Source organism: Aphelocoma coerulescens, chromosome 3, assembly GCF_041296385.1.
Source record: "Aphelocoma coerulescens isolate FSJ_1873_10779 chromosome 3, UR_Acoe_1.0, whole genome shotgun sequence".
Taxonomy (NCBI): Eukaryota; Metazoa; Chordata; class Aves; order Passeriformes; family Corvidae; genus Aphelocoma; species Aphelocoma coerulescens.
Genome location: NC_091016.1, coordinates 50,486,561 through 50,513,967, shown reverse-complemented (window position 1 = coordinate 50,513,967; position 27,407 = coordinate 50,486,561). Strand labels below are relative to the sequence as shown.

At 41.5% G+C, this 27,407-nt stretch overlaps 2 protein-coding genes across 3 annotated transcripts in view; one reads left to right on the top strand and one right to left on the bottom strand.

Moving 5' to 3' along the window:
* The window catches only part of TTC13 (tetratricopeptide repeat domain 13), a 40,803-nt gene extending 39,638 nt beyond the window's left edge, over positions 1-1,165 (bottom strand). For both annotated transcript variants that reach the window (XM_069010235.1, XM_069010236.1), the window contains exon 1: positions 967-1,165. In XM_069010235.1, coding sequence (XP_068866336.1) covers positions 967-1,165 — 199 coding nt within the window. The remainder of the gene's footprint in view (positions 1-966) is intronic.
* Positions 1,164-25,379, top strand: ARV1 (ARV1 homolog, fatty acid homeostasis modulator). The gene is given in 6 exon segments (XM_069010237.1): positions 1,164-1,379; positions 1,381-1,503; positions 18,969-19,088; positions 21,415-21,568; positions 22,712-22,936; positions 23,371-25,379. Coding segments are annotated over 6 exon segments (945 nt in total). The 3' UTR covers positions 23,478-25,379.
* Positions 25,380-27,407: the final 2,028 nt, after the last annotated feature.

Genomic DNA, 27,407 nt, shown 5'->3' with positions numbered 1-27,407 from the left:
AGAAGATCTGCTACACAAACTTGGCACTCATAAAGAGAAACATCCAGTTCACCAGCAAAATACATATAACTGTAGCTGAAATTAAATCAAGCCACATCCCACTCATTGAAACACAGAATTGATAGGGTTGGAAGAGACCTATGGAGATCATCCAGTCCAACCCTCCTGCAGGGTCACCTCGAGCAGGTGACACAGGAACATGTCCAGGGGGGTTTTGAATGTCTCCAGCTGGGAAAATCCACAAGTTCCCTGGGCAGCCTGTTCAAGTGCTCTGGCACCCTAAACATAAAGAAGCTCTTCCTCAAGTTGAAGTGGAACTTCTTGTGTTTTAGTTTATGGCCACTGCTCCTCATCCTGTCTCTGGGCATCACCAAAAAGTCTGGCACCATCCTCTTGACACCCACCTTTGAGATATTTATACACCTTAACGAGATTCCCTCTCAGTATCCTTTTCTTTAGACTAAACAGGTCCAGCTCCCACAGTCTCTCTTCGTGAGAGATGCTCCACACCCCCGGACTCTGTCCAGCAGCTCCTTATCTTGTACTGAGAAACTCAGTAATACGAGCGCGGGGTGCTGGCATATCCCCATACTACTGAATGCAGCAATTAAAAAGCAGGTAGAATCCAGCTGCTGGGCTCGGGAGGTGAGTGAAGCAGCAGGGATCCTCCCGTGTGATACCTAAGGCTTGCCCGTCCCAGGGGTGAGAGGTTTTCCTCGGCTCGCTGCCACAGCCTCTGTGGCTCCGCGCCACACAACGGCATGGCGCGGCTCGTCGGTGCAGCTCACACGCGAGATGCCTCGCTGTGAGTCAGCTGAGCGGCAGCGGCGTGCACAGCCGAGGGGCCACCGGCACCCCGCACCGCCCCGGGCCGCCCACCACCGCCGCCGCCGCACGCCGGTCCAGTGGCCTCGTCACCGCCTCCCCGGGGCTCCGGCGGTCACCGCGGCGACGCCCCCGACTCACCGCACTCGGCCGAGTACTGCTCCGCCCACTCCCCCGCCGGGCCGTGGCGCTGCCTGTGCCGCTCTTGCTGGAGCAGGGACAGCGCCGGGTAGCGCTCGGTGAGGGCGAGAGCGACCCGGGCCAGCAGGGCCAGCACGGCCAGCAGCACCCACGACCCCCGCGCCAACCCGCCGGCAGGTGCCATCTTCCCAGCGCGCATGCGCGCCGCTTCGGCCGGGAACACGGGGTGCCCCCGCCGCCCCTCCCACGGGGCCGCCGCCGCACTGCCCCCTGGGACATGGAGTTCCCCGCTGGCGCAGCCCGGCGGACGGCGGCAACAGGAAAACCACAACTCCCGGGATGCAACGCGGCGCGGTCCGGCTCGGCTGCGGTCCCGAACGCGGAAACGAGGAGGCGGCTTGGAAGCGCTGACAGGGTCGGGGCGTACTCCCACGCGCTATGGCGGCGCTGGGCGCCTACCGCTGCATCGAGTGCAATGGGGAGGCGACGGAGCTGTACCGGGACTACCGGCGCGGGGTGCTCCGTATCTCCATCTGCGTGAGTTGGGGCGGCGGGCAGTGGGTGGGGGAGGCGAGGAATGCACGTGGGAAGCTTTGACGTCAGCAGGCGGCCGTGGCGGCGCGCGGCACGTGGTAGCGGGCCCGGTGGCACGCGGGCGCCTGAGCCCGTTGGAGCGCCCCCTGCTGCTGGACTCGGGCTGTGCCCGCGCGTTGGGTCCGCTTTCCCTGAATCCAGGTGTCTTAGGAGCAAAGGCTGAGGGACCGGGTCCTGTTCGGCCTCGAGAAGAGATGACTGAGAGGGGACCTCATCAATGTGTATAAATATATAAAGGGAGGGTGTCATGAGGATGGAGCCAGGTTCTTATTGGTGCTGCCAAGCAATAAGACAAGAGGCAATGGGCAAAAACTGATTCATGGGAAGTTCCATCTGGATATGAGGAAGAAGTTCTTCACTGTGCAGGTGACCGAGCACTGGAACAGATTGTCCGGAGTGGTTGTGTTGCCCACCGACCACAAACACAAACCAACAGAGAGTCAGTTTATGCGGTGCTTTATTCAGGGCCCGGGGACCTGGGGACTGGTGTCCCAAATCAGGCTTCCCAAAGGCCTATCGTTTCACTCAGCTCTTTATACAGTTTCAAACATTGGCACACATACATACATCACAAGGATTAACAATTGATAATCATACCCTACGCCATATCTCTCCATGGTTGTCTAGTCTTAGATAATGCTCAACGAGCTCCTACCACTGAAATCCCCCTTGCATACAACATATATCAACCCAGAACAATTTACTTTTAGACAGGTTCACCATGCCCAGCTAATTCACTAACAGGTTCACCATGCCCAGCTAATTCACTATTCCTAACCTTCCCACCCAGTACATTCTATTCCTGTTTCCCCAGAGAACTATTTCTACACCTGAGGCCTTACAGCCTAGCAGAGCCTTAGCCTTACTACTTCTAAAATCCAATATCCTATCCTTTTTGTAACAAGTCCCCCCTTTTGAGCATCCTTCGAGCTTCTTCTGGGTTCGCAAGGATGCTCAACAATTCATGTCGCTGTTTCGCGATAAGCAGGAGGTGGAACGGCTGGTTCTGCCAGGACTTCTCTTCGCATTATCGCCTTCATTATTCGCCGAGTATGTTGACCTTTTTTGACAATCATTCTTAAAAGACACTTATATACTATTAAGGCAACTAAAATGATTATAACAATCATGATTCCATATTGTACAATTGAGGATATCCATCCGGACATTTGAATTCCCAGGGAGCTGAACAGTTCTCCAACCCAATTGTGTTCTGCCTCTTTCTGAATATCATTCACCTTTCCTTCAATCCGTTCTAATTGACTTATATCCTTTTCTACTTCTTGTGTAACATTCGGGATGTGAATGCAGCAATGGTCGTCTCTACCATGCAGATATCTACATACGCCATGCTCTTTCAACAATATCATATCTAGAGCCATCCGATTTTGAATTGTCATTCTAGACGTAGCTTGTAACTGCAGATTTAAGTCCTTGAATCCCTTCTTGGTCACAGACGCTAACCTTTCTGTTTGTCCCAACAATTTGTACAACATTTCCCTGTTTCGATATGATGATATTTGTGCAAAGAGAGATTCTAATACCCACCCAAATTTAATTCCTGAAGAAGGTTCATGCCAATCTTCCCCTTCTTCTAACCCTATGTCCCCAATTTCCTGACTTATATCTCGCTTATGTCTTATTTGTATTTCTGAGGCCGTCAATTTTGTCGATTTCCAGAAAGGACAAAGAGTTGGAACTCCTAAAGTAATTTGTGTAGTTGGACCATCTACCGGCATATGAGTGGTCCAATGTCCATGACCCATTACCCAAACTAAATTTCCTGGAGCTCGGATTGATGTAGTTTTACAGTTTAACTCTCCTTCTGTATTTTTGTCTGTTATTGTGTGGTTATATCCCCTACATTCACAGCCAAATCTCAAAAGTACCTTTACCGGCAGTAGACTCACAGACTCACTTGGGCTGTCACAAGTGAAGACCTCAGTGCAATTCCAATCGGTCATCCTAGGTGCATCTTTCCTCCAACTATCCTGTTCTTGATAGGTCTTTGAGTAAGTTTGATTTTTCCGTCCCTTCCAATGAATACACCATTGAACTGTTCCTATATAACTATAAGTTTCCAACAAACTAGGTCCCCAGATTGTCTGCCATTGTTCCATGGTAGTTGTGTTTGTAACATTCTGGCATGTTATTTCAAAATATTGTTCAGTTGCCGGGACTTCTCGTGTTTGCCTCTCATCGTATTCACACCATCCTACTCCCTGGAATCTTCCGATTCTGGTAAATACAGCATTCGGAAGCTTATAACAATCTGCTCGAGTCCTCGGGGTTTTCCTCCTTATCACATTTGTCCGATTAACCAATTTAGTTCGGCTCCTAATCTCCTGGGTACAACTTAAGGTAACTGTTCGATTAGATTCAGGCATGTCTGGAGCTGGTATAATTCCCCATGGTATAGGGTCTCCTGCCGCATGGGGCAAAGGCAGACATGCAGTGATTGCTGATACATTTTGTGTTTGCCCAAAATCCCTAATTAAACCCACAATCAGATTCTCTGGTTTGGTTTGGATTTCATCCTCTAGTACCTGCCGAGTCACCCTTGTTCTTTCAACATAAACACTAATCATCCCGGCTGCCCACCAATCATCTCGAGCAACCCAACACCAGTATTGTCCATTATCTTGCTGTTCTAGGACTTCTTTAATTACTAACACTATTTCTTGGGGTTTTCTTTTAATTTGATATTTCCCTTGAGCCACCAAGCTTTGTCCTCCAAACCACCATTCATACTCAGTATAGCTTTCGGTTGGTATCTTACATCTTAAAACTAAATCCTGCCTTTTCTTTGCATTATATATTTCCTGTTCAGGCTTGATTCCTTGCTCCTGTTGTAATACCACTTCTACCTTCCTGACCCCATAACCTCCACTATCACCACAAACGATAACACAAAGGTATTTACCCTCCGATCTACCAATCTCTGAGTTCGTTATATTCAACCATCCTCTGCTCTCATTTCCCAGTGTCCACCAACTTGTCCCTTGTACCTGTGGATTCCACATTTCCTGTGTCGTGTTCTATTTCCACTATTTCATTCTAATCTGTTTCTGACACCCTGTCTTAAACCTATGAGTACATTTTATTCTGAGGGGAGGTCCGTCTCACATATCTACTTTCCCATTTGGGAGATTCACCTGGACTTTATTTTCTGATTCTGTTTGGGAGATATTTAAAATGTCAAGATTTACGAATCCATAATCATAAGTCCCTTTTATCCAAACCACACAAGCGTATTTTCCTGTTCTGGCTTTTGTTATATTGGATATCTGCAGGGTAATCCTACCTTTTTGCTGCTTCTCATCCCAGACCGTTTCTACTCCTTTATCGGGAATTTGATCCTTGGTGATCCATTTCCATTGTGCCCTGACTCTGTCCCATCCAGCTCCCTGATCATTGACAAACAAACATGTAAGATTTACATTTGAATTCTCCGGTACCCACACCCTTGATTCAGGTATTGTGATTTTAACAAAGGTTTCAACAATTATTATTTTACTCAAGAGTAACAACAACAGCATTAATTTTTGGCTTTGAACACCATTCTGGTGGGAGATAGGGGTTCCACCGACCATCGGGAGGGGACCTTTTTGACCCGTGTGTAATGGATCCAGCTGTTGATCCCGTCGACCTTGACGGCGGTGTAAGTTGTCATTATCACTTGATGGGGGCCGTCCCATGTTTCCTTCAGAGGCTCCACTGACCAGTTCTTCACGTAAACTTGATCTCCTGGGTGAATATCGTGAGCAGGAGTGTCCAGAGGTAACGGTCGATTCCACTCCAGCGTGGATCTCAGTGCTGCAAGGGTCTTATTTAAAGACAGAACATAATTTACAATCATCTGATCCCCAATTACATGTGGGTCCCCTTGATAGGTTACAGCATGATATGGTTTGCCGTACAAAATTTCATACGGACTTACCCCTATCCTTTCTCGTGGTTTAATCCTAATCCTCAGAAGGGCTAGAGGCAATGCTTGGGGCCACTGTATTTTAGCTTCTTGACAAATCTTTTTAATTTGATTTTTCAGAGTTTGATTCATTCGTTCCACCTGACCACTAGATTGAGGTCTCCAGGGGGTGTGTAAGTGCCACTGAATTCCCAGAATAGTAGAAACTTCCTGCACGATCCCTGCAGTAAAATGTGGTCCTCTATCTGATGATATTCCTAAAGGAACCCCAAACCTTGGAATAATTTCCTTGAGAAGGGTTTTCACTACCTCCTTGGCCTGATTCGTCTTGCAAGGGAAAGCTTCGGGCCATCCCGAAAAGGTGCACACATAAACTAGTAAGTACTTGTATGCCTGAGATTTTGGTAACTCGGAAAAATCTATTTGCCAATAATCCCCTGGTTGTGGCCCTACACGTATTTTCCCCATTTGGACCTGTCTTCCAACCAACGGGTTATTTTTAATGCAAATCGGGCAGGTGGCATTTATTCTTTTGGCCATTGTTATCATCGAATTAGAGAGTACTATTTTCTTTAGATATTCTACCAATGCTTCTGCACCACAGTGGAGTTTGTTATGTTCAGTTTCCATGACTACTTTCATCAATCCTACTGGCAGTATAACTTGTCTGACCGGTGTTACATACCATCCTACAACATTCCTTCTTGCTCCAGTGATTTGTGCCAACCGTTCATCCTCCGGAGAGTAGCACGGTTTCTCTTCTAAATAAGGTGCAGCGGGATTTTCTCTTGTCGGTATCAGAGCCATTTGAGTCCAGACCAATCTGGCTGCCCTTTTCGCAGCTTCATCTGCCATCCGATTCCCCTGAAATTCTTTCCCGGAGTCTGCTTGATGACCTCGGACATGCATGATCGCTACTGCTTTAGGTAAGTGTACAGCTTCCAGCAACTGAATTATTACTTCCTTATGTTTGATCTGTGAACCTTGAGAGGTTAAAAGTCCTCTTTCTTTCCACAAAGCCCCATGGATGTGAACCACACCAAATGCATACTTTGAATCAGTCCAAATGTTTACTTTCCTGTCTCTACTAAGGACCAATGCCCTTACCAACGCCCATACTTCTGCTTTTTGCGCTGAAGTTTCTGGAGGCAGTGCTTTAGCTTCCACTATTTCTTGGAGTGTCACCACAGCATACCCTGCATACCTGGTTCCATGCTCCATAAAACTGGATCCGTCCGTGAACAGCTCCACATCAGGATCTGCCATCGGGACATCTTTCAGGTCTTCACGGCTGGCATACACTTGTTCGATCACCTCCACGCAGTCATGCTCCAGTTCTCCTTCCTCTTGGGTGGACCTGAGGAATTCTGCTGGATTGAGATGGTTGGTTATTTTTAATTCAACATCATCTTGTTCCCGCAACTGAGCCTGGTACTGCATCATTCTGCTGGAGGAGAGCCAATGCCCCCCTTTTTGTTCCAAGACGGCTATGACCATGTGAGGTACATATACCGTGATGTGTTTTCCCAGCGTCAGTTTCCGTGCCTCCTGAATTAGGATTACCGTAGCAGCCACTGCTCGCAAGCACCCCGGCCACCCTCCGCTCACCATGTCCAGCTGTTTCGAGAAGTACCCCACGGGCCTCTTCCATGACCCCAATCGCTGTGTGAGTACTCCTAAAGCTAATCTCTGCCTTTCATGCACATACAATTGAAAGTCTTTTGTCAGGTCTGGCAGACCCAGGGCGGGGGCCTCTTTGAGTGCTTGCTTTAATTCCTGGAAAGCCTTGTGCTGTGTCTTACCCCACTTGAATTCGGGTTCCTTGATTGTTTCGTACAGTGGTTTGGCCATGAGTCCGAAATTCGGAATCCACAGGCGACACCAGCCGACCATCCCTAGGAAAGATCTTAATTCCTGATTATTTCGTGGTACAGGGATTGCACAGATGGCTTGTATGCGATTCACCCCTATTCTCCTGACTCCTTGTGATATTTCACATCCCAGATAAATTACCTTCTGTCGCACCAGCTGCGCTTTTTCCTTGGATACTCGGTATCCTGCCTGACCCAGCATGTTTAATAGTTCAATTGTTAACTTTAAGCACAGTCCCCGCTCCTCTGTTCCCAGGAGTATGTCATCCACATATTGTAAAACAACATAAGAAAAAGGAGACTCTTTTACCTTGGTAGTTTTCCATTTCTCTAACTCCTTTGCTAGCTGGTTTCCAAAAATGGTGGGTGAACACTTAAATCCTTGTGGCAACCTGGTCCATGTTAACTGTCGCTTGCGGCGAGTGTCTGGGCTTTCCCATTCAAAGGCGAAAATGTATTGACTCTCGGGGGCCAGTGGGATGCAGAAGAAGGCGTCTTTTAGATCAATCACTGTGAACCACTGAAAATTCTCAGAAATCGATGTTAACAATGTATATGGATTGGCCACCACCGGGTGTGTATCTTTGGCAATTGCATTTACTGCTCTCAGGTCCTGCACCAACCTGTATTTCCCATTTGGTTTCCTTACCGGAAAGATTGGAGTATTAAATTCTGATTCGCATTCTTGTAAAATCCCTAATGCTATAAATTGTGTGATCATTGGGGCAATTCCTTTCCTGGCTTCCAAACTAATAGGGTACTGTCGAACTCTTACCGGGTGTGCCCCTTCCTTTAGTTCAATTTTTACAGGAACGGCTACCCTGGATCTGCCCGGGGTCCCTGTTTCCCATACCCACGGGACTACTGCCTGCTCTATTTCCTGGGGTATCTCCTCTGTCTTTGTCTCTTTAATCACAAAAAGTTTTGCCAGATTCCCCTCCGGGATTTCTAGTTTAGCACGCCCTTTCTCGAATATGATTTTTGCATCCAGTGCCGATAATAAATCTTGCCCCAACAAGCATTCCGGGCTGCTTGGCATATATAAAAACTGGTGATCCAATTCTTTGTTTCCAAATTTGATTTCCAGTGGCTGCAAGAATGACCTCTCCACCACCTCCCCCGACACCCCTACTACTTTCACAACTGAATCACTTAACGGTCCTATTTGTTCATTGATTGCAGAGAAAGTGGCTCCTGTATCTACCCTAAATTCCCTGGGCCCCCCGTCAACTTCCAGGACCACTTTTAGATCTTTATCTAGTCAGCTCTGATTTTGATAGTTCCCCATCATAAAGGCTTGAGCAACACCTTGTGGTCCTGGCGCGAAAGGGTTTAACCCATCATTCGCGTTCATTCCCTGATTTATGGGATTCCTTCCTGGAAAGTTACTCATCGGTGTCTCCATCCCCAAATTGAGGGGGCACTCATTCTTCCAATGACCTTCGGCGAAGCATCGGGCGCACTGATTGGGCCCCAATTTACCTCTACCCCTACGCATCATCTGGTTCCCTACATTCTGATTCACAAAACCTCCGAAACCACCTCTTCCCATGCCCCCGTTTCCTCTGCCAATCCTTTTTTCCTATTAGCTGATAGAACAAATCCAAATAGGGTATCTCATCCCACTTCTCATTTTCCCGTAGGTACCGCATCATGGGGGTTATAATTTCAGAATTAATAGTGCCATTCCACGGCCACTGCATCCCCCCAGTTTCATATTCAGGCCATACCTTATTACAATAATCAATCAATTCCTTTTTCCGCAGCTCCCGTCCCAATTTACCCTCCTTCCAATGACTTAGCAAACACCCGAGGGGAGAATTCTCCGGAATATCCTTATCTGAACTTGACAAAACCCGAAACACCCGCAACGGCATCATTCCAGAGGTATGCAACCACACAATAACACACACACACCTAGTAACACACAGACTAATACCAATACTAATTACCACAATATCCAATTCCCTCCTTGCTTATCTCGTCGCCGCGAGAAGCAAGGGCTGGCTCTGCAAAGCTTTCGCTCTGTCTGACGGCCAGCGCCTAGGCTTTATAATCCAAACCAATGCCCCAACCCTGCGAGTAGAGACTCGTCTTACCGGGCAGGCTACCACCACCGGTTTAAAAGGAATAAAGCACCTTGTGGGCTTACCTCACAGTTGTCCGTCGGACGCGGGGTCGGGCACGGGCTGATGGCTCCCCAGAAATCACCTGGTGCCGGCACGGAGCAGATCACCCCGCGAACCGCCCCTACGACCCCCGGAGTCCTGCCGCGGTCGCCAGAAAACTGTTGCCCACCGACCACAAACACAAACCAACAGAGAGTCAGTTTATGCGGTGCTTTATTCAGGGCCCGGGGACCTGGGGACTGGTGTCCCAAATCAGGCTTCCCAAAGGCCTATCGTTTCACTCAGCTCTTTATACAGTTTCAAACATTGGCACACATACATACATCACAAGGATTAACAATTGATAATCATACCCTACGCCATATCTCTCCATGGTTGTCTAGTCTTAGATAATGCTCAACGAGCTCCTACCACTGAAATCCCCCTTGCATACAACATATATCAACCCAGAACAATTTACTTTTAGACAGGTTCACCATGCCCAGCTAATTCACTAACAGGTTCACCATGCCCAGCTAATTCACTATTCCTAACCTTCCCACCCAGTACATTCTATTCCTGTTTCCCCAGAGAACTATTTCTACACCTGAGGCCTTACAGCCTAGCAGAGCCTTAGCCTTACTACTTCTAAAATCCAATATCCTATCCTTTTTGTAACAGTTGTGGAGTCTCCCTCGCTGGAGACGTTCAAGAACCATCTCTGTACAATCCTGTGCCAGGTGCTCTAGGATGACCCTGCTTGAGCAGGGAGGTTGGATCAGATGACCCCCTGTGGTCCTCTTCAGCCTGACCCATTTTGTGATTCTCTAGGTCTTCCGTCTGCTCTGCTTCCCAGTGTCATTTTCTCCCATTCCTTGAGTGCGCCTGTGTGGTAGAGCTGTCCCGACTGGCCTGTGTCCTTCTGTACAGGGCACTGCAGTGCGTCTGCTGCTGTGTGTGCTTGGCCTGGCTCTGGCTGAAGGGCAGATCTGAGCATGGCTCCATGATTGAACACAGCTCCCATGCCATTGGACCTGAATGTCAGGATCTCAGTGATGATCATTCAAAGGGACCTGGGGGTCCTGGTCAATGGCAAGTTGAACATGAGCCAGCAGTGCCCTGGCAGCCAGGAGGGCCAACCCTGTCCTGGGGGGCATCGGGCTCAGCATCGCCTGCTGGGCAAGGGAGGGGATTGTCCTGCTCTGCTCTGCACTGGGGCGGCCTCACCTGGAGTCCTGGGGGCAGTTTTGGGCAAAACAATATAAGTTAGAAAGATGTAAAGCTATTGGAGAGCATCTAAAGGAGGACTACAAAGTTGTTGAAGGATGTAGAAGGGAAGCCGTATGAGGAGTGGCTGAGGTCACTTGTGTTCAAGCCTGGAGAAGAGGAGGCTGAGGGGAAACCTCATTGAAATCTGCAATTTCCTCTTTGCTTATTAATCTGGTGATGGTAAGCACATCTAAGGGAACCTGGGAGCCAGTAGATGGCACTCGTTCCCCTTAGTGTTTAACTATTTCCGGACCAAAGATCCTGGTAGAGTCAAAAGACTTAGGTCCCAGTTGCTGTTTTCATCACAAATGCCAAACTCATATAAAAAGAGTAAAGAACTGAGTAAAAGAAAGAGCAAAGAATCACACATTCCTAGCAACTTGGAATGCTGTCCACCTTTCTCCATGCAGTCCCAGATCTGTACCATTTTTCACTTACTCGTTCCAGTCTGTTTCCTCTGCTATTATGTGGGTTGTCATGGTTCAGTTTCAGTTCTAGTTGCTCTTATGTGGTGCATGTCATATCATCTCAAAGCTTTCCCTCAATTTCTGGCCACCCAGGAGGTGCTGAGAGCAGGAGACATGTTAGCTCAGGGTATATAAAGTGGAGATGAGAATGTTAAAAGATTGCCAAGATCAAAAGATTCTTTCAGTTGAACTGATGTGACTTCAGTTTTATCTGTGTATGGCAGGAGAGCCCTACTGTTGTCTCCAGCTGCCTCACAGTTTCTAATAGACCAATGCTTGGTTTACTTTTTCCATTTAATCTGCAAGAATAGTTTTGTCACTGTACCAACTCTCTCCAGACATTCTATTCCATGCAGGCAAGGCTGTGCTCTGGCCAGAGACCTGGAAAGTTGTTCATCCTCATGCTGCTGACAACAAAAAATAGTCAAGTACCAAATGTCATTTGATACCCTTCACAGACTTTCATGAGTAGTGATATGTACTGAGACATGATATAATAAGTGTGTCAATGTTATGAATTTTCTTGATGATAAAACCTGAAAATAATGATAGCTTAGAAGTCTTCACTTAAAAATACATGAAGATCCCACTTATCAGTGTGAAACATCATTTATATCAGTTATGTATAAAACTTAGTGTAGACCTCTAAAAACTTAAGAGAAGCTGAAGGTATTCAAGAAAAATTGAAGGTCTGAAGTGACATTAGAAGGTGTGATCACTCAGCCTGAGAATATTTTTCATCTGTCTTTGTGGAGTGAGAGCACTGAGTACTGCTACTCCACTGCAGCATTAAGAGAGAAGTGAAGAATTCATAGAAAGATTGTATATTGATACTCAAAATGAGGCCAATGGGCATCATCTAGATACCTTTTTTTTGTTGAAAAGTGTTTATGTTTCATTCCCATTTTCAAGTAGTACCTGGAAATACTGACACTTTAAGGAAAAAAGCCAGACAACAACCCATTTGTTCCATATGGTAAGTAAAACAGAGGGTTCCAGAAAACTGGGAACAAGCAGAACATTGTCAAGACCATCACTGTTTCCTACTGACCTACAGACTTTCCCCAATACTATTTTAAAGTTATCCTTGATACATTAATAAATCTGCATCTAAAAGGTCTTTGCCATTCTCAGGACAACCCTGTCATTGAACACTTTTTGGAAGATTATCTCAAGGTTGAAGAAGCTAAGTTCTCCCAACAGCAATTTCTGTCTACCCCTACATTTATTTTAGGATGTGTTTAACCTGATCTGGGTGTGATTTTTGAGGTGAAAGATTTAATGCCTAAGCAACATACCACAATTTTGTATTCTGTTATTAATTTGTTGAAGGGAAGAATGAATTTTTTCCAGAGGCAAATACTAAAAGTTTCCATTAAGGAACATGTGCTTCCAGCCCACAATATTAGAGTACAATTTTGGAAATTCAGCCTAATGCTGCTTTCGTTTAGTTCCCGCAGCATTTTTTATTGCTCTTAATATAATTAAAAGTTTCTTTGAACTCCATATTGTAATTTTCATGTGGGCAAGCACTGAAGACCTCACAAGTCTTATTATCCACCCTGGGAATAAATTTGCAATGCATGCTGAAGAAACTAAAGAAACTTTCCTCTATAAAACATAAAAGTCCACAGAGTACAATGACACTTGGGTTGGAAAGGTGATATATTTCCTTACTAACTCTGCAAGGTGGCTAACTGCTACAAATTCCTCAAGTTCTGTAACTTCTTTTAAAATCTGTTTTGTTTAATTAAGACCATTTTCAGCTGAAGCCTAGCCCAGACCTCTGGCATTGCACATTCCTTCTTGCTCGAGATTTCCATTTAGTGGATGAACCATTTTCTTGTCCTGCATATGCTTTGCTGTGGAAGTACCAGTACAAGGGACAGATGGACCTCTTCAATATGCTTTTTGTTCAGTAACTGGGGAGCAACAGGGGAGGGTGTGGGGATGTGTGGGCATGTTAGGATTGCCTCCAGTGGAGGTGATGTTTGGTGGTCACTTTGCTTCTCATGGGTCTGGGTTTAGTCCTAAGCTGTGAACGTACTGATGTTTTCCCTATTCTGAGTGAGAAGTGATGGTGAAAGTAAGCCTAGGTTGCTCTTTCTAGAGAAAACTTTTGTTAATTATTTTGAGAGCCTTACAATTTAATTGATCTGTAAATAACACAGCAGATCTTCACTGAATATGTTCCAAACCAACCTTTAAGAACAGTAAGAAAAAAATACTGTTCCATTAACACTGCTACTACAGTAATAATGCTGGGGTGGGGGGTGGGAACACACTTGGCTAACCTGGAATAAATTCTGTGAAGCAATGAATATAGAAAGAAATTAGCAAACTTCACTTATTCAACAATAGAAGGCGAAGTATGCGAACATTTTTAAAATCTGGTTTGCAATTTCATATATGTTGTTGTGTTTAAAAATAAAATGTTAAAAATGTTCCAGACCATAACAAAGGAAAAGAAATTACCCATTGCAATATTTAGAGCTCAGTCAGGATCCCCCTTGTGTTTTGTAATAAGAAAGCCAAATTGCATGAGCAGTGCACACTTCATTTAGCTTTTCTGCAATTAAAAAATAATTGAAAAGCTCTTTTATTGCAGCAAGGCAGAGAGACCAAATGCTTTGAATGCAAAGCATTTATGTGGTATGGTAAGAATCTGTCTAGAGTACAAAGATCATCCTGGAAAATAACATATGCTAATTTCAGAACTCTATTTACAGACCAGCTAACTACTGGAAAATATATTATACAGGAAAAAATTATAAAACAGTATTTTCAATTTATTTTCTGAAATGGAATGCATCTGAAACTGGGCTGTTTTGTTTTTCAGTCTATTATGACACTTGGCTGCATCTCTAATAAAGAATCCATTCCTGAAAGCAGCACGGCTAATGTGTTTTATTATTTAAAGGTGCAATTGGGATTAAGGGCACTCTCACAAGAGTGTTAATTTGCCTTATGAACCTATGTAAATTGACCCGTGTGCATGTGATATCTATGTAAATGTTGTTACAATTTGCTGTATATGTAGTCCAGCAAAAAATTGTAGCTTAATTTTGCCAAACTCCAAACTCTGGGGAAAGGAATACTATAATGAGACTGTTTCATTGATTTCTAATTCCCAGAGATTTGCAAATGTATTCCTGATATGGTTTGCATGGCATTTTTAGATCAGGATGAAGCTTTATTCTTCAGTGTGTACTTTTACTTTCTGTCATGTCCTATGGCTTCCTCTTCAAGAATTCTTTTACTTTCCACAAATCCCATCCCGAAATATTTTTATTTAAAAATAAGTAATGTTTTAATATTGGAGAGATGACTCCAAAAAAGTCATGTTCATATACTTTAGGAACTTTATCCTTCAGAGACAGAAGGTGTTTTCTCAAATGTTTGTACACTGTATTGTATTAGGCACACATTTGTGAACACTGTTTGCAAGTTGAGTATCTTTGATGAACAAAGTAAGAGTTATGTCTTTTGAGTAGTGTTTTATAAAAGGCTGATGAATATGCAGTTTGAATTAACATATCAGTACTTTTTTTTGGTCATATTTAATACAACTGAGATGTTAAAGTGTATGTTACTTTCCTTAAATGTTTTGGATTGCTTTGATAAAAAAGAGTCTGATACACTACACTATGAAGAAGATGGTTGCACTAGCTTTTGAAGATTTCTTTTTTCTTTAATCTGCCCTTTCTAATTGGTTTTAATTTTTTTTTAAAGATAACTAAGCAAACTTCTAAGTTATGAAAGTGGAAGATTTGTTTTTTAAAATGACAAGCATAGTCAAATCTTCCTAAATATTTGATTAGTCAAACAGCTCCTAAAGTAAGATCTATTTAAATTTTCTAGAATATTGATATACTTTTAACATCCTTTTTTAGGAGAGCACAGTATCTGTTGGACTTTCGTATGTCAGTATTAAACATCCATAATTTTCCTTAAATTTACCAGATCAGAAGAAGATGTGTAAATAGAATTTATGGTGTGAAGCTTGACTTTTTTCTTCTGCAACATGATCTTAAAGTATCTTTTAATCAAACTAGTGTCTATTTTTTCAAGAAAAAATACCAGTTACTTGTTTCTGATATCAATTACATATTTAAGGCAGAAGTTGAAAAATGGCTAAAAGCAGAGAGAAATCCAGTTCTTTTTATCGCTTTAGAACTGGTTGTGATAACTGAGGCACATCTTGGAGACAGTCCAAAGAAGAGGAAAAAGCTCAGGTTTCTTGAAGACGTGCCTTCTTCACTCGTGCTGCCCAGGCCACTGACTACAGCTGTGCAGAACAGCAGTGGGGAACAAAACATGAGCACCAGTTCACGCTAAACTACCTGACTAAAAATTAAGTGTGCAAGCAGTTCTCCATAGCTGAGCTGCTCATACCAATCTTCTCTGAAAGTCTCAGTGATTATCAGTGTCCACGAGCTTACATCCCTTTAACTAGCTGAAACTATCTAGCGAAACAGATGTGTGCTTTAAGTGCATCAATCCTTGCTTGCACTGATTTTGCTGAAGTCAGGCTTCAGTCACACATTTCCTTCCTAGGCATTTAAGGTTGGTGTCAGATGTTTTAGTTGTATAGCTGGAAAAAATAATGAAAAAGCCAGGTATGGAAAAAATTCTTCCTAGAGGGCATATTAATTCTGTAGTATACTAATAGTATAGCAACCATCATCCAATTAGTCTGTAGCAGTGCGCACATGAGCCTTTTGCAGGAAGGGTGGTTTGTAGGTCTCACAAATCCCTGGATGAACTCATGCTGGGTAGGTCACTGGCTGGATAAGCACAGAGGACTTTTCCTTCTTGCAACAGAGACTCAGATAGAAAAAAAGGTATATTAGAAATATAAGATATATGAAAAATAGGGCTCTCATCTAGCTCTAGAAGACAGAAATACTAAATTTAACATCATTTTCACAGCTGCAGAAGATTTGGTATAAGGCTGCCAGAAGCTCTGGTGCAGAAGACACCACTATTTGTGTATTCATTTGTAGCAGTCTCCTTATATATCTGCAGTAAATTTCTGTATTGTTGGTTTTGTCTGGCCAGATGGTCTGATAAATTTTCATTGTCTAAAATTCATGTCAGCTGTTGGTGAAAATTTTTTGGTACCTCTTAACTGCGAATTTTTTGATCAGTGTTTGATTGGCATCTTCCAATTGAAAATACCATTCTTTACTCAGAAGGATTTTTGGTCCTGGTCAAAAAATGTTTTGTTGTAGGAGAATTTGAGAGCATGATAAAACTGGGGGTATGTAGGATATCCTTCATCTAACCTTTATGACACCCATTGTGTTGAATAATCTTATTTTGTATGGACTTGGCCAGTGCTTGTGGGAATAAACCTATTAAAAAAAAAATTACACTTGTCCAGTGCTACATCAACACAGAGATTTGACATATGCAAATTACCACCTATAGGAATATCTGTTCATGATTTCCCAGTAGAAAGAAATGAAGCAAAACACTGCTTCTAATTAAAGTAGCAATTTCTTTTTCACTCTATTAAATCCTGTAAGTGTAGTCTTTTGTTAATGTCCTTTCTTCCATCTCACTCGCTTTAATTTTAGACCTATCAAACCCGTGTTTAATTCAGTGAGTTTTTTAATTCATTACCTCTAACTTGTGTACTGTCATACACAGTGTTTTCTTATCCAAATGAGTTGAGTTTTTCCTTGAGCTGGACCAAGAAACACTGATTAGAGGTTGCAGCATTCCCTAGACACTCTCTTCAGTTTATGCATTTGTTTGAATGTTTTTCTTGACATTGATGTTGGACTCTTGAGTTAATTTGCTGGTGAAATTTTGCATTCTCAGATTCTACAAAAATAATTCTGTTAAATAGCAAGGAAATGTTAACTTTGGACACTGTCCTAGTTTTGGCTGGTTTAATTTTATGCCTAGTAGCTGGTACAGTGCTGTGTTTTGGATTCAGTATGGGAATAATATTGATAACACTGATGTTTTAGTTGTTTATATTAATGCTTATCCCAAGTCAAGGACTTTTCAGTTTCCCATGCTCTGCCAGCCAGCAGGTGCACAAGAAGCTGGGAGGAAGCACAGCCAGGACAGCTGACCCAAACTGGCCAAAGGGATACTCCACACCCCATGGAGTGTCATGCCCAGTAAATAAACTGGGGCAGTTGGCCAGGAGGGAATGATCACTGCTCAGGGATGGGATGGACATAGGGCAGTGGGTGGTGAGAAACTGAGCACTTGTTTCTCTTGGGCTTTATCTCTCTTTCTCTTACTATCTTCCATTTCATTGCTATTATTATCATATTTTACTTTATTTCAATTATTAAACTGTTCTTTTTACAACCCATGGGCTTTACCTTTTTCTGAGTCTCCTCCTCATCCCATTGCAGGGCGAGTGAGCAGTGGTGTGGTACTTAGTTGGTTTTTGTATGACAGACACAATGAATCTCTATAAAATTGAAAAACCTTTATGTTCTTTCCTGGGAGTTTGTCTGTAGGTGTGTGTTGTCTGATGATGAATTTTTGACTGTTCCAGCATTTCAGAAAGTGGTGTGCCAACATTTCTCTTCTGGTAGTGCACCACCATGCACTCACTAAAATGGAAATAGAGATAATTTCTGTGACTGTTGTGTTCTCAGCATGGCAGCTAATGTGAAGGCCCAGGGGACCAAGATTAGCTGAGGACAGCTTGGAAGAAACAAGTAGCCAGACTGGAGGATTAGTAGCAGGAGAAAGCTGACCTGCAGAAGAGCACCCTTCTGCAAGTGCACTTGTGTGAGCTGAAGCAGTGGCTGCTGCTGCTCTGCTGCTCCTCTGCTGCTCTTCAGTTCTCTGCTAGAAGTTATTTCCCCCTCAGGTCTGCTAGATGAGTCTTTTGTAAGATTGTTATTTAACCCTCCTGCTTACAGTATAACAGCCTTTTATTAGCTCTAACCCAAATCAAGGAGTGATCAGCCACGCAGGTAAGTCAATCAAGCTGGAGGGGATTGATGACAAGCAGTTCCCAGTGGTCTGGGTGAAATAACCTCTCTAGCAGACACAGCAGGAACCAGCAGCTGTGTTGGAGAAGTGATGGTCTAGTGTCCTACCACTGTTCAGTGGCAACTAACTCTTTGGCTGTAGATCTGTGTGAAAACTACATTATCAGTATTCTGAATATATTAGTGTTTGCTCAGTGATGGAAAACTAGTTGAAACATTCAGAAAATTTAACAGTATGGAAGAACAATGCAACAGCACAAAACATTTACTTTCATCTTGAAAGAAAGAAAAAGGTAGGATAGGAGGATAAAGCATCTCTGAAAAGAAGGAAGTGATAGAAGAAACTAATTTTGTTTCTAAAAAATACCCAAAATAACACAAATAAAATACCCAGTAGATGAGCCATGATCAGTTAACCTTTAGCTTGATACTGGTGCATTTCTTGAGTCTTGGGAAAGTAGTTTGGTTTTTTGCATCTGTGGAGCATAAAATGATAACAAAGTCCATTCCTGCATAGTTCATTATTGATCTTAATCCAAAGCCTGTAAAAATCAATAATAAATCTTTCTATTTTATAAGGGAAGCATGTGTGTCAACTGTAGTGTCAAGGGAAGAGAAGCAATTTTTCTGCATGGATATAAACTGTATTGAAAATGAAGATGACATTAGAGAAAGACTCATAATAATTGAATTGCCAGTTAGTATTTATCCAGTTGTACTAAGATTAGAGGAAAATTTCATAAACTCTTCCTTTCTTTTTTTTTCCCTAATTCTTCTTATTTTGTGACTTTCAGAAATCCTGCCAGAAACCTGTGGATAAATACATTGAGTATGATCCTGTTATCATCTTGATTAATGCTGTTTTATGTAAAGCACAAGCATACAGGCACATTCTTTTCAATACAAAGATAAATGTAAGTTGCTATGTCCCTACCTTGTGACTTTTTTTGTTAAAAATATATTGATTGTAATAGTTGTAAAACTTCAGAGACTCGTTCATCTCCCGCCCTTCCACAGATTTCAGCAAGCTGAACCAGTTATATCATGAATAGAACACATGGAATCTCAAACTCCCTGTTACTAAGACAGCTTCTGTCTTCACAGAAGTGATGCCACAGTACCAGCAAGTACACAGTCCTCTTACATGTTAACGAGAAGGAACTGCAAAGAACTGTTCATGCAGTTTTCTACACTCTCTAATCTGCCTTGTTGGGGAAGATGAAACAGGAAAACCTTATAAATATGATTGCCTGATAAAAGATTTTGAGAATATGAAAACTATAAGCGACATCGAAATGAAAGCCACCTTTGAGATATCAAATCTTAGTTACTGAACAACTGAAAAACAATGGTGTGGCCAGCTGAAGGTAATCCCCTCTTGATTGAACAATACCCTCTGCTTGCAGACAGGTCCAAGGGTCAGAGCAGACCCTACTAGCTCAGCAGAAGGGGTCCAAAGAGTAGTTTTTAGGAGTTAAAATATAACACTCTATGGTAATGTAATAACTCTTATAGGCTGTATATAAATGCTATAGGATTTTTACCTTGTATTAGATTGGCTAGTGAGAATTAGAATATTCAGTACAGAAGAGGATTTATTGTATTGTAACAAGGACTTCACGCTCTTAGCTCTTGCTCTTAACTCTCTTCTTACCTACTGTCTTGCTCTTGCTCTCGCCCTCTCTCTCTCTCTCTTACTCTGCTCTTACCTTGGGCCTGCTCCAAGCTGCAGCTGGCAGCTCCAAGCAGTGCCCCTGCACCCACGCCCTTTGCAATAAACCGCGTGTTCCAAGATCTGACTTCAGAGATCTCTCGTCTCCATCCGGCCGGCCGGGCCGCACCGACCCTCCAACCAACCCACAAGCTCCTACACTGCCTATCATGTTAATTGGTGTTAAAATGATGATGTGCTAAATTGCACTGTAAGAGAAAGATCTAATTGCAAATTAATTTCCAAATTAAATTTCTGTTGGAAACTTTTTTTTTTTTTAAATGAGCAATAGGAGTATAAAATACCAAATTAACAATACTATGTCAGTTAAACCTACTGTACTAATTTCTCACAAGTTTCTTCCTGTGTAATTAACCATGCCCTCAAAGCCAGAACAAAAGGTGGTGGCTTTCATTTGAAGTGTTGTTGATGCAGAATTACATAGCTGGGCTGGCCAGGCTGGAGTGTGGAGATAGGACTTTTTAGTATTGCATATTTTTACTGTAAGGACTGATTTCCTAGGAGAGGGAAGCTAATCTAGAGCAAAATCTCTAAGCATGAGTGTATGCTGTGTTCATGTTGGTATGTCTTAGCCAGTCCAGTTTAAGCAGTGTAGATAAATACACTTGCCTCATCTTTCAAGCATGAATCTAACTAAGTATTTTTAATGAATTCGGTGCTTCTGGAGACTGGTAATGATGTTCTTCTGTGAGGATTCTGTCTGTGAAAACTTCATCTATTCAAATGAATTGAGTTGAATTTTTAACTGGCAAAGCCCTGTGCATGTATGTGCAGTTGGCATAATTTGCCTCTAATGGAAAAAGTAGAATCTATGCACAGAAATTGTTATGGCTTATTTAAATCTGTATAAAATATCACCTCATATATGCACTGTCTTATAGACTGTTTAATGTGGAAACATGCTAACTATTGGCCCTCACAACATAATTTTTGCAGTCACTTCAGAGGATATTTTAAAGTTTTGTTTGGTTATATTTCTCCCTTTATTTTTGATGCCTCACCCTTATATTAACTAAGAAATATTTTGGTATAACTACACTATCAGTTTCTTCTAATGGAGATTGTCCCAGGGAAAGAGAGAAACAAGGGTACTTAAACCAGTTTGCTGAATGGAGTAGTTGACCTTAAACTGAAATTTTAGATAGTATAATTCTACTAGCCATGGCACCATTTTGGTTTTTCATTCCTAGCTGAACAGCCTTCCCAATTTTAAAATAGTATGGATCAGGCCTTAGAAACCACAGTTCTATACCTTCTTCTATACAGAACTGTTCATGCAGTTTTGTACATGTTGTAAATTGACTATCATGTTAACAGTTGTTAAAAGGATGATGTGCTAAACTAGTGGCTCAACAGAAGTAATTTTGCTTATATTCTAAAGAAAAATAATACACCTACAGACTTTTTGTGTAGAGGCATTGAAATGTATTTTAAATACTGATTTCATACTAATGCTTTAATTTATGCTGATTTAATACTAATATTTTTATTATTCTTTAACTTACCAGATTCATGGGAAGCTCTGTGTATTTTGTTTGCTCTGTGAAGCTTATCTCAGGTGGTTGCAACTACAGGATTCAAGCCAAAATACAGATCCTGATGACTTAATCAGATATGCCAAAGAATGGGATTTTTATAGAATGTTTGGCATAGCTTCTTTAGGTAAGATTGGTGATATGTATTATCTACTCTTTAAGCACTGAAGAACTTCAAGCCCATACTGCAAAAATTGATACAGAATGGATGTGATATCCATTACACAATTTACATACTCTCTGATTTGCCTGCATGTAATGCAAATGCCTATTTTGATCCTCATTACAGTTCAGACTGATATTATCAGCATTAGATATGAAGAAACTGAAAAGTGGCAATATTCAGAAATCTTCACCTGAAATCTGTTGACATAGTTTGAAGGTCAATGTAGAGCTCAGCCTTATTCTACATTTTATGTTGACTTCAAGGTTTATTATTCATTAAGGTGATACAACCTTACTAAAGTAAACAATTGGGAAAAGATGTATCTGTTTTGTGTTGTTTTTTTAAACAAATACACAGAAATACAGACCAGTGTCATCACCAATAAAGAGTAAGTAATTCTGTGCTCTAAGACTACACTTGAAGGCAGGGGAAGGATTTTGTTCTATGCTGCTTAAAACATTTTTTCTCATACTTTTTCAGATGATAGTGTTTAAATCAAACTTGCATACTAAAACTAGTATTTTTCTTACACATTCAGAGCTTAATTTAAATCCTTTATTGTCTAATGTTGTTTTAAGTAGGTTTTTATAGCATGTCATTAAAAATATTGAACTCATTTTTCAGTAGTGACTCATCTATTACAGTTATTGTGGGAGTTTCTTTGACATCTGTATTAATGCCAACATATCACAGGAGCGGTGTCAAAAGAATTCTGGTAGCTCAATGGTATTTTCACCTTGGTGTTCTTTCTCATGCTGGATGAAAAGGGTTCATTGCTGGTGACCTTTTGCAAAGAAGACAAGTATTGATTTTGTTTTACAGCCTAACAGACAGTTGAAAAAATCCCTCTCCTGTTGCTAAAAAGTGAAGAGGTTCTTATGCTTAACTTCCTGTGCTGTATGGAGTCAGCAGTCACAAGTAGGATAATCCTACAGATAGAATTCTGTGACAGAACTGTTCTGAATGTCATGATACTGAATTGGTTTAAGTAATATTTGGCTATTAAAATGAACACAGATGGAGGATGTTTGTATTTGCCTATGGCTTTTAAAAAGTGACTCTGTCGCATTTTCCAACTTTCCAACTCCTCTTATTTCCTTTTAGAACAAACTTCATTTTTCATTGGCATTTTTATTACCTTGTGGTGGATGACACCTGAGACGCTGAAAAGAAAGTCTGACTTCATTTTACTTCTCAAAGCACTGCTGTTGTCCACCTATGGAAAGCTTCTGCTAATTCCAGCTGTTATTTGGGAACACGACTACTCACCTTTGTGCCTTGCGTTTATAAAAGTGTTTGTCTTGATATCAAACTCTCAGGCAATTAGAGGTACATTTTTGTATATGTGTATATGTGATGTTACAGAAGTCATTATTGTTGTTATCTTTTTTAATCTGTATCAGGTATGTGACTGAAATAGCTCTAGCTTAAAACTGTTTTACTTAAACTTTAATAGAAAGGGATTGAAACAAAAAAAAAATTAAAAAATAAGAAAAAAAGCACCTCTTATCTCACCATCATCTCTTTGTAGATATGGTATTGTATCCACCAGATCCATCTGTTACAATTTGAAACATAAAATAGAATTCTTTTGAGTTTCTGAAAAATCAAAATTTCGTATTAATTTTATTCATGTCTTTGGAATGCAGACTTTGAACAGATTTGTGTAATTTCTTATACACACAAATTAATATGAATTCTCACATGATTTCTATGATCTTCTTAAATGGTACACGATAAATTTGTTCTGTTTTCTTTTGCAGTTACATTGAACTTGAACCGAATACTCCCTTGGTTTGCCATCTTCTTTGGATTAATTTTTGAAAATGGTGTGGTCTGCTTGTTCCAGAAAATGGGATGGGATGTTTGAAATGTCAGCCCAGATATGAAGAAATACCAACAACATGATGATAATTTTCTAAGGATGATCTCTGCCAGCAGGGTCCAAAAACACTTTTCATAGGGATAAAGAAGGTGACAACAAAGAAACATTAGAAGTTTGGCTATTTACTGTGCTGAGCCATAAAACTTCAGCTTTATGTTGTTTATTTTCCCATTAAAAATATGAATGTCTCACTATCCGAACAGTTTTATAAATCTAGCTGCATAGCTGTGGCTGTAAGAAGAAAGGTACATAAAAACACCCAGCCCTGCTACCAATCACTGCATTTTGGCAGAAAGAGGAGGATGAATTGTTCCCTGAAGAGGAAGGGAGTCAGTGGAAAAATGTAAAAGCCAAAATTTATATTTCCTCAAAACCAGATTTTCAAAGAGAAAAGTGAACATTTGCAAATAGTTCATTAGAGAAAAGGCAAGTATTTCAGAGTAAAACTACAGTGGAAAAACCAAGCTGCATTCTCTGGAAAGTTTATGTAACAATCCAAAGTAATAAAATATCTAGTTCTAGAGTAATCTCTAGGAAAGATAGGTTTAAACTGGCTTGAAATTTTGTGTGATCTCATAAATGCCGCTTAGTTCTGAAAGCTGAAGAGAGAGTGAAAGGACTGATCCCAAACATGCAGGGTTGTTTGGGATACTGCTTCTTCTGCATTTAAGTCACATCCCCCACACCCAGTCCTCATCTGGCTGCACATTTAGTGGAAGCAAAAAGTGAAATATGAGGTCATTCAGCAATAGAGAGGTGCTTTAAAAAGACAAACAAACCAAAAGGTTTAGGCCTAAATTGGTGAAGAAACATCTATAGAAGTTCTGCACCTTCTTCCTCAGCAGGCAAAAGCAGAGCTAAATGGCCCACAAAGGAACTGACAGAATCGGTGTCCACAAGACAGTAGTAAGGACACAAACCCACTTTTGTGCAGACCAGTTTCCATTTGTTCCATCCAATATTTAACTCTACCGCTTGAGTTCTGGAAGGGTGTACTATCCATAGGGATTACTTCCATTCTTCATTTTCCTCAGATGCTGTCTCATGTCTATGTTTTCCAGAACAAATCAAAAACGTTTTGCAACATCCTCAAGTTAATTCCCAACAGGTTTAGAGTAAGCCTAAATTATGACCACAGAAGACATTAAACATTTGTCTGATGCAACTGCCCGTGCTATGCAAGTTACTTCATCAGAAAAGCAAATGGTTGCTGATTCTTTTTTATTAAGTCAAAGGCTGATAGCACTTTTGTCGTTTGTGTTACACTTTGCAACTTTCTGAGCATGTCAGAGAAAGCAAAAAACCCCAAATTGCAACATTTTTAAGTATGCGAGAATCTTGATTTGATTGGTAATAAATTAAATTCCCCAAGTTGAGTCTGTTTTGTCCATGACAGTAACTGGTGAGTGAACTCTCCCTATCCTTACCTTGACCTGTGAGCCTTTCCTTATATTTTCTCTCCAGTGCCCAGCTGGGAAGTGACAGAGCAGTTTTGGTGGGCATCTGACATCCAGACAGGGTCAATCCACCACAACTCTGGCTGTCTCTTCAGAAAAATGTGCATGATTTCTCATGCCAGTTTAGATGCAACAACTGTACTTTGGTTTATTCTTAGGTTAGATTTTTTTTTTTTTTTTAATATTCATCATATGTGTCATGGTTATATATACCCCCCCACAACGGGCAGTTTTTGTTTGGTTTGTTTTAGATACTTGCTCTGGCACCGGTTTCAGTCTTAAGGCTGAGTGAAGCCCATTTAAGTGTAACTAATGCAGGTTATTATATGTAAACGTGATCTCGTCAGCAGCAAAATTGTAAATACTATGTATATAAATTTTATTGGGGGACAGTTTTCTGAAATTAAACTTTATTTTGAATTTAAAAAAACTGATTTCAGGTATTTTCTGAGGTTTTTTTTCAGAACATCTAGAATGGACATGAACACATTCTGAAAGAAGCAGTGTTTACCTATTGTGTCACATACACTGATAACCTGTCAGTTATGTGTTCTGTAATGCTGCCAGGAGCCACCACTGCCCTTACACAACTTTGAAGCAAGAGAAGACAATTAAGAGCTACAGAGCTGTGGAACAAAAGCAGGTGTGGTACAGGTTCTCAGTCTTCAGAGGCATCATTAGTAATGTGGGGCATTCAGCATTGTTCGGTGTTAAAGCTGTTCATGTACCAGAACTAACATGACAAATACACTAATATTTCATAAATCTACAGGGAGCTTAAGGACACCCTCTGGGCGGGGGCAGGTGTGTGCATTTTTTATGCTTTTGAAAAGGTGTTCATATGGTGCTTCAGAGAGAACCAAGACTATTTTAAGGTTCTGCCTGTTTAAAACCATCACATCTCTCTTCCTTTTACTCCTTTTTGTCTTTTGAACTCATCTTTTTTCCATAAACTTTTTGTAATGAAACAGTTACCTGTGCTGGAAGATGGATGGCAAATAGCTAACCTTTTCTATATAGCATCCGTTGCTTCATTAACTTATAGGAAAAGATTTGAGTTTAAAATACACCAGTCTGCAAGTGAACCTATAGAAACTCTTGAGTTTTACTTGGAAGCAGAAGGGGTATCGTGGCCTATGGAACAAATTCAGAATGCTGTTGCATGAAATGCGCAGAAGAACCAGGGGTGTTACTGAAACTTGGACTGAGCAATGGTTTAGTGATTGCACAGTCGGAGCTGGGAACTTAAGCTGGGTCCACAGCTCATGTAACAAGTATTTAGAAATTAGTGTATGCAGAATTGGAGAATTACAGTAAAAGCTAAGGAGGGTTAAAAGAGAAGGTAGGAGTCTGGCAGACTTCTACAAAGTTAAGATGACAATAAAAACCAAGAAGATAGCATCTCAAGAAAAATATGTAAGAAAATATGCAGTATAGATGTTTATGAGTGTATCATTAAGCAAATAGAGAAACATCCTATTCCCAAGTTTACAAATGATGAACATGAAAGAAGAGTCATATTTAGTGTAGACATTTTTGTAATGGTCTAAGAGACAACATGACATATCAAAAGATGTCTTCCAAGCAGTAAAGTTTATGGGTTTCCCTAGAAAAGGTACCAGTAACCTCATTACTTCAATGGTTTGCACTACAGCCTTGAAAATACACTTTAACAAAGCAGAATTACCAATTGTGCAGCCTTAGAATTAGTCACTGAATAGGAAGAGCTGTGCAACAGCAGAGTTTCTCCCTTCATTCTGCATTAGTGTGTGCTGCATTAGGCTTCGCTGGTGCAGGCAAGGGCTTGTGACCTCCTGCACGTACAGACAAGGGAGCCCTTTCTTCCACACAAGTCCTATCTCAGAGGCATATAAGCTGCCATTTGTTACCCCAGTCTTCACCAAACTGAAAGTAAAGTAGGACATCTGCACTGGAAAACTATTAGCTGATTTCTCATAAAACAAGCAAGCCCTTGTTTCTCAAAAGCTTGCCTGCTTTTGCATTCCTTGAGCCCTCCCCAGCGGGGTGGTGTTAAGCACTGCAGTGCCATCTGGAGCTGATAAGGAAACCACTATTGATTTCAAAACTGGAAGAAACAGATACTCTTACACACATGTTCTTTGATTAATTTTTGTTTTTTAAAATCACAAATTCAAGCTTTTAAAAAATGAACATCCATCTTCAGTTTGGAGAAATGTGAGAATGAAATTAGTGATGAAAAACAGGTCACAAAATACTTGTTTTGGTGACTCGGTATCAAGGTCAATTCAAGATACAAACCATGGATGCTATAAAATACAAATTATTTTAGAACGACATCTCTTTAAAACCTAACTAGTCCTACCAGCTGGGATTATTCTGAGTCCTGTTGAGCTCTTCAAAAATTCATGTGGCAAAAGAGAGAATGAATGCATTCCTCCAGTGCTAAAAATCAATAGGATTTCTGTTGCTGAATTAA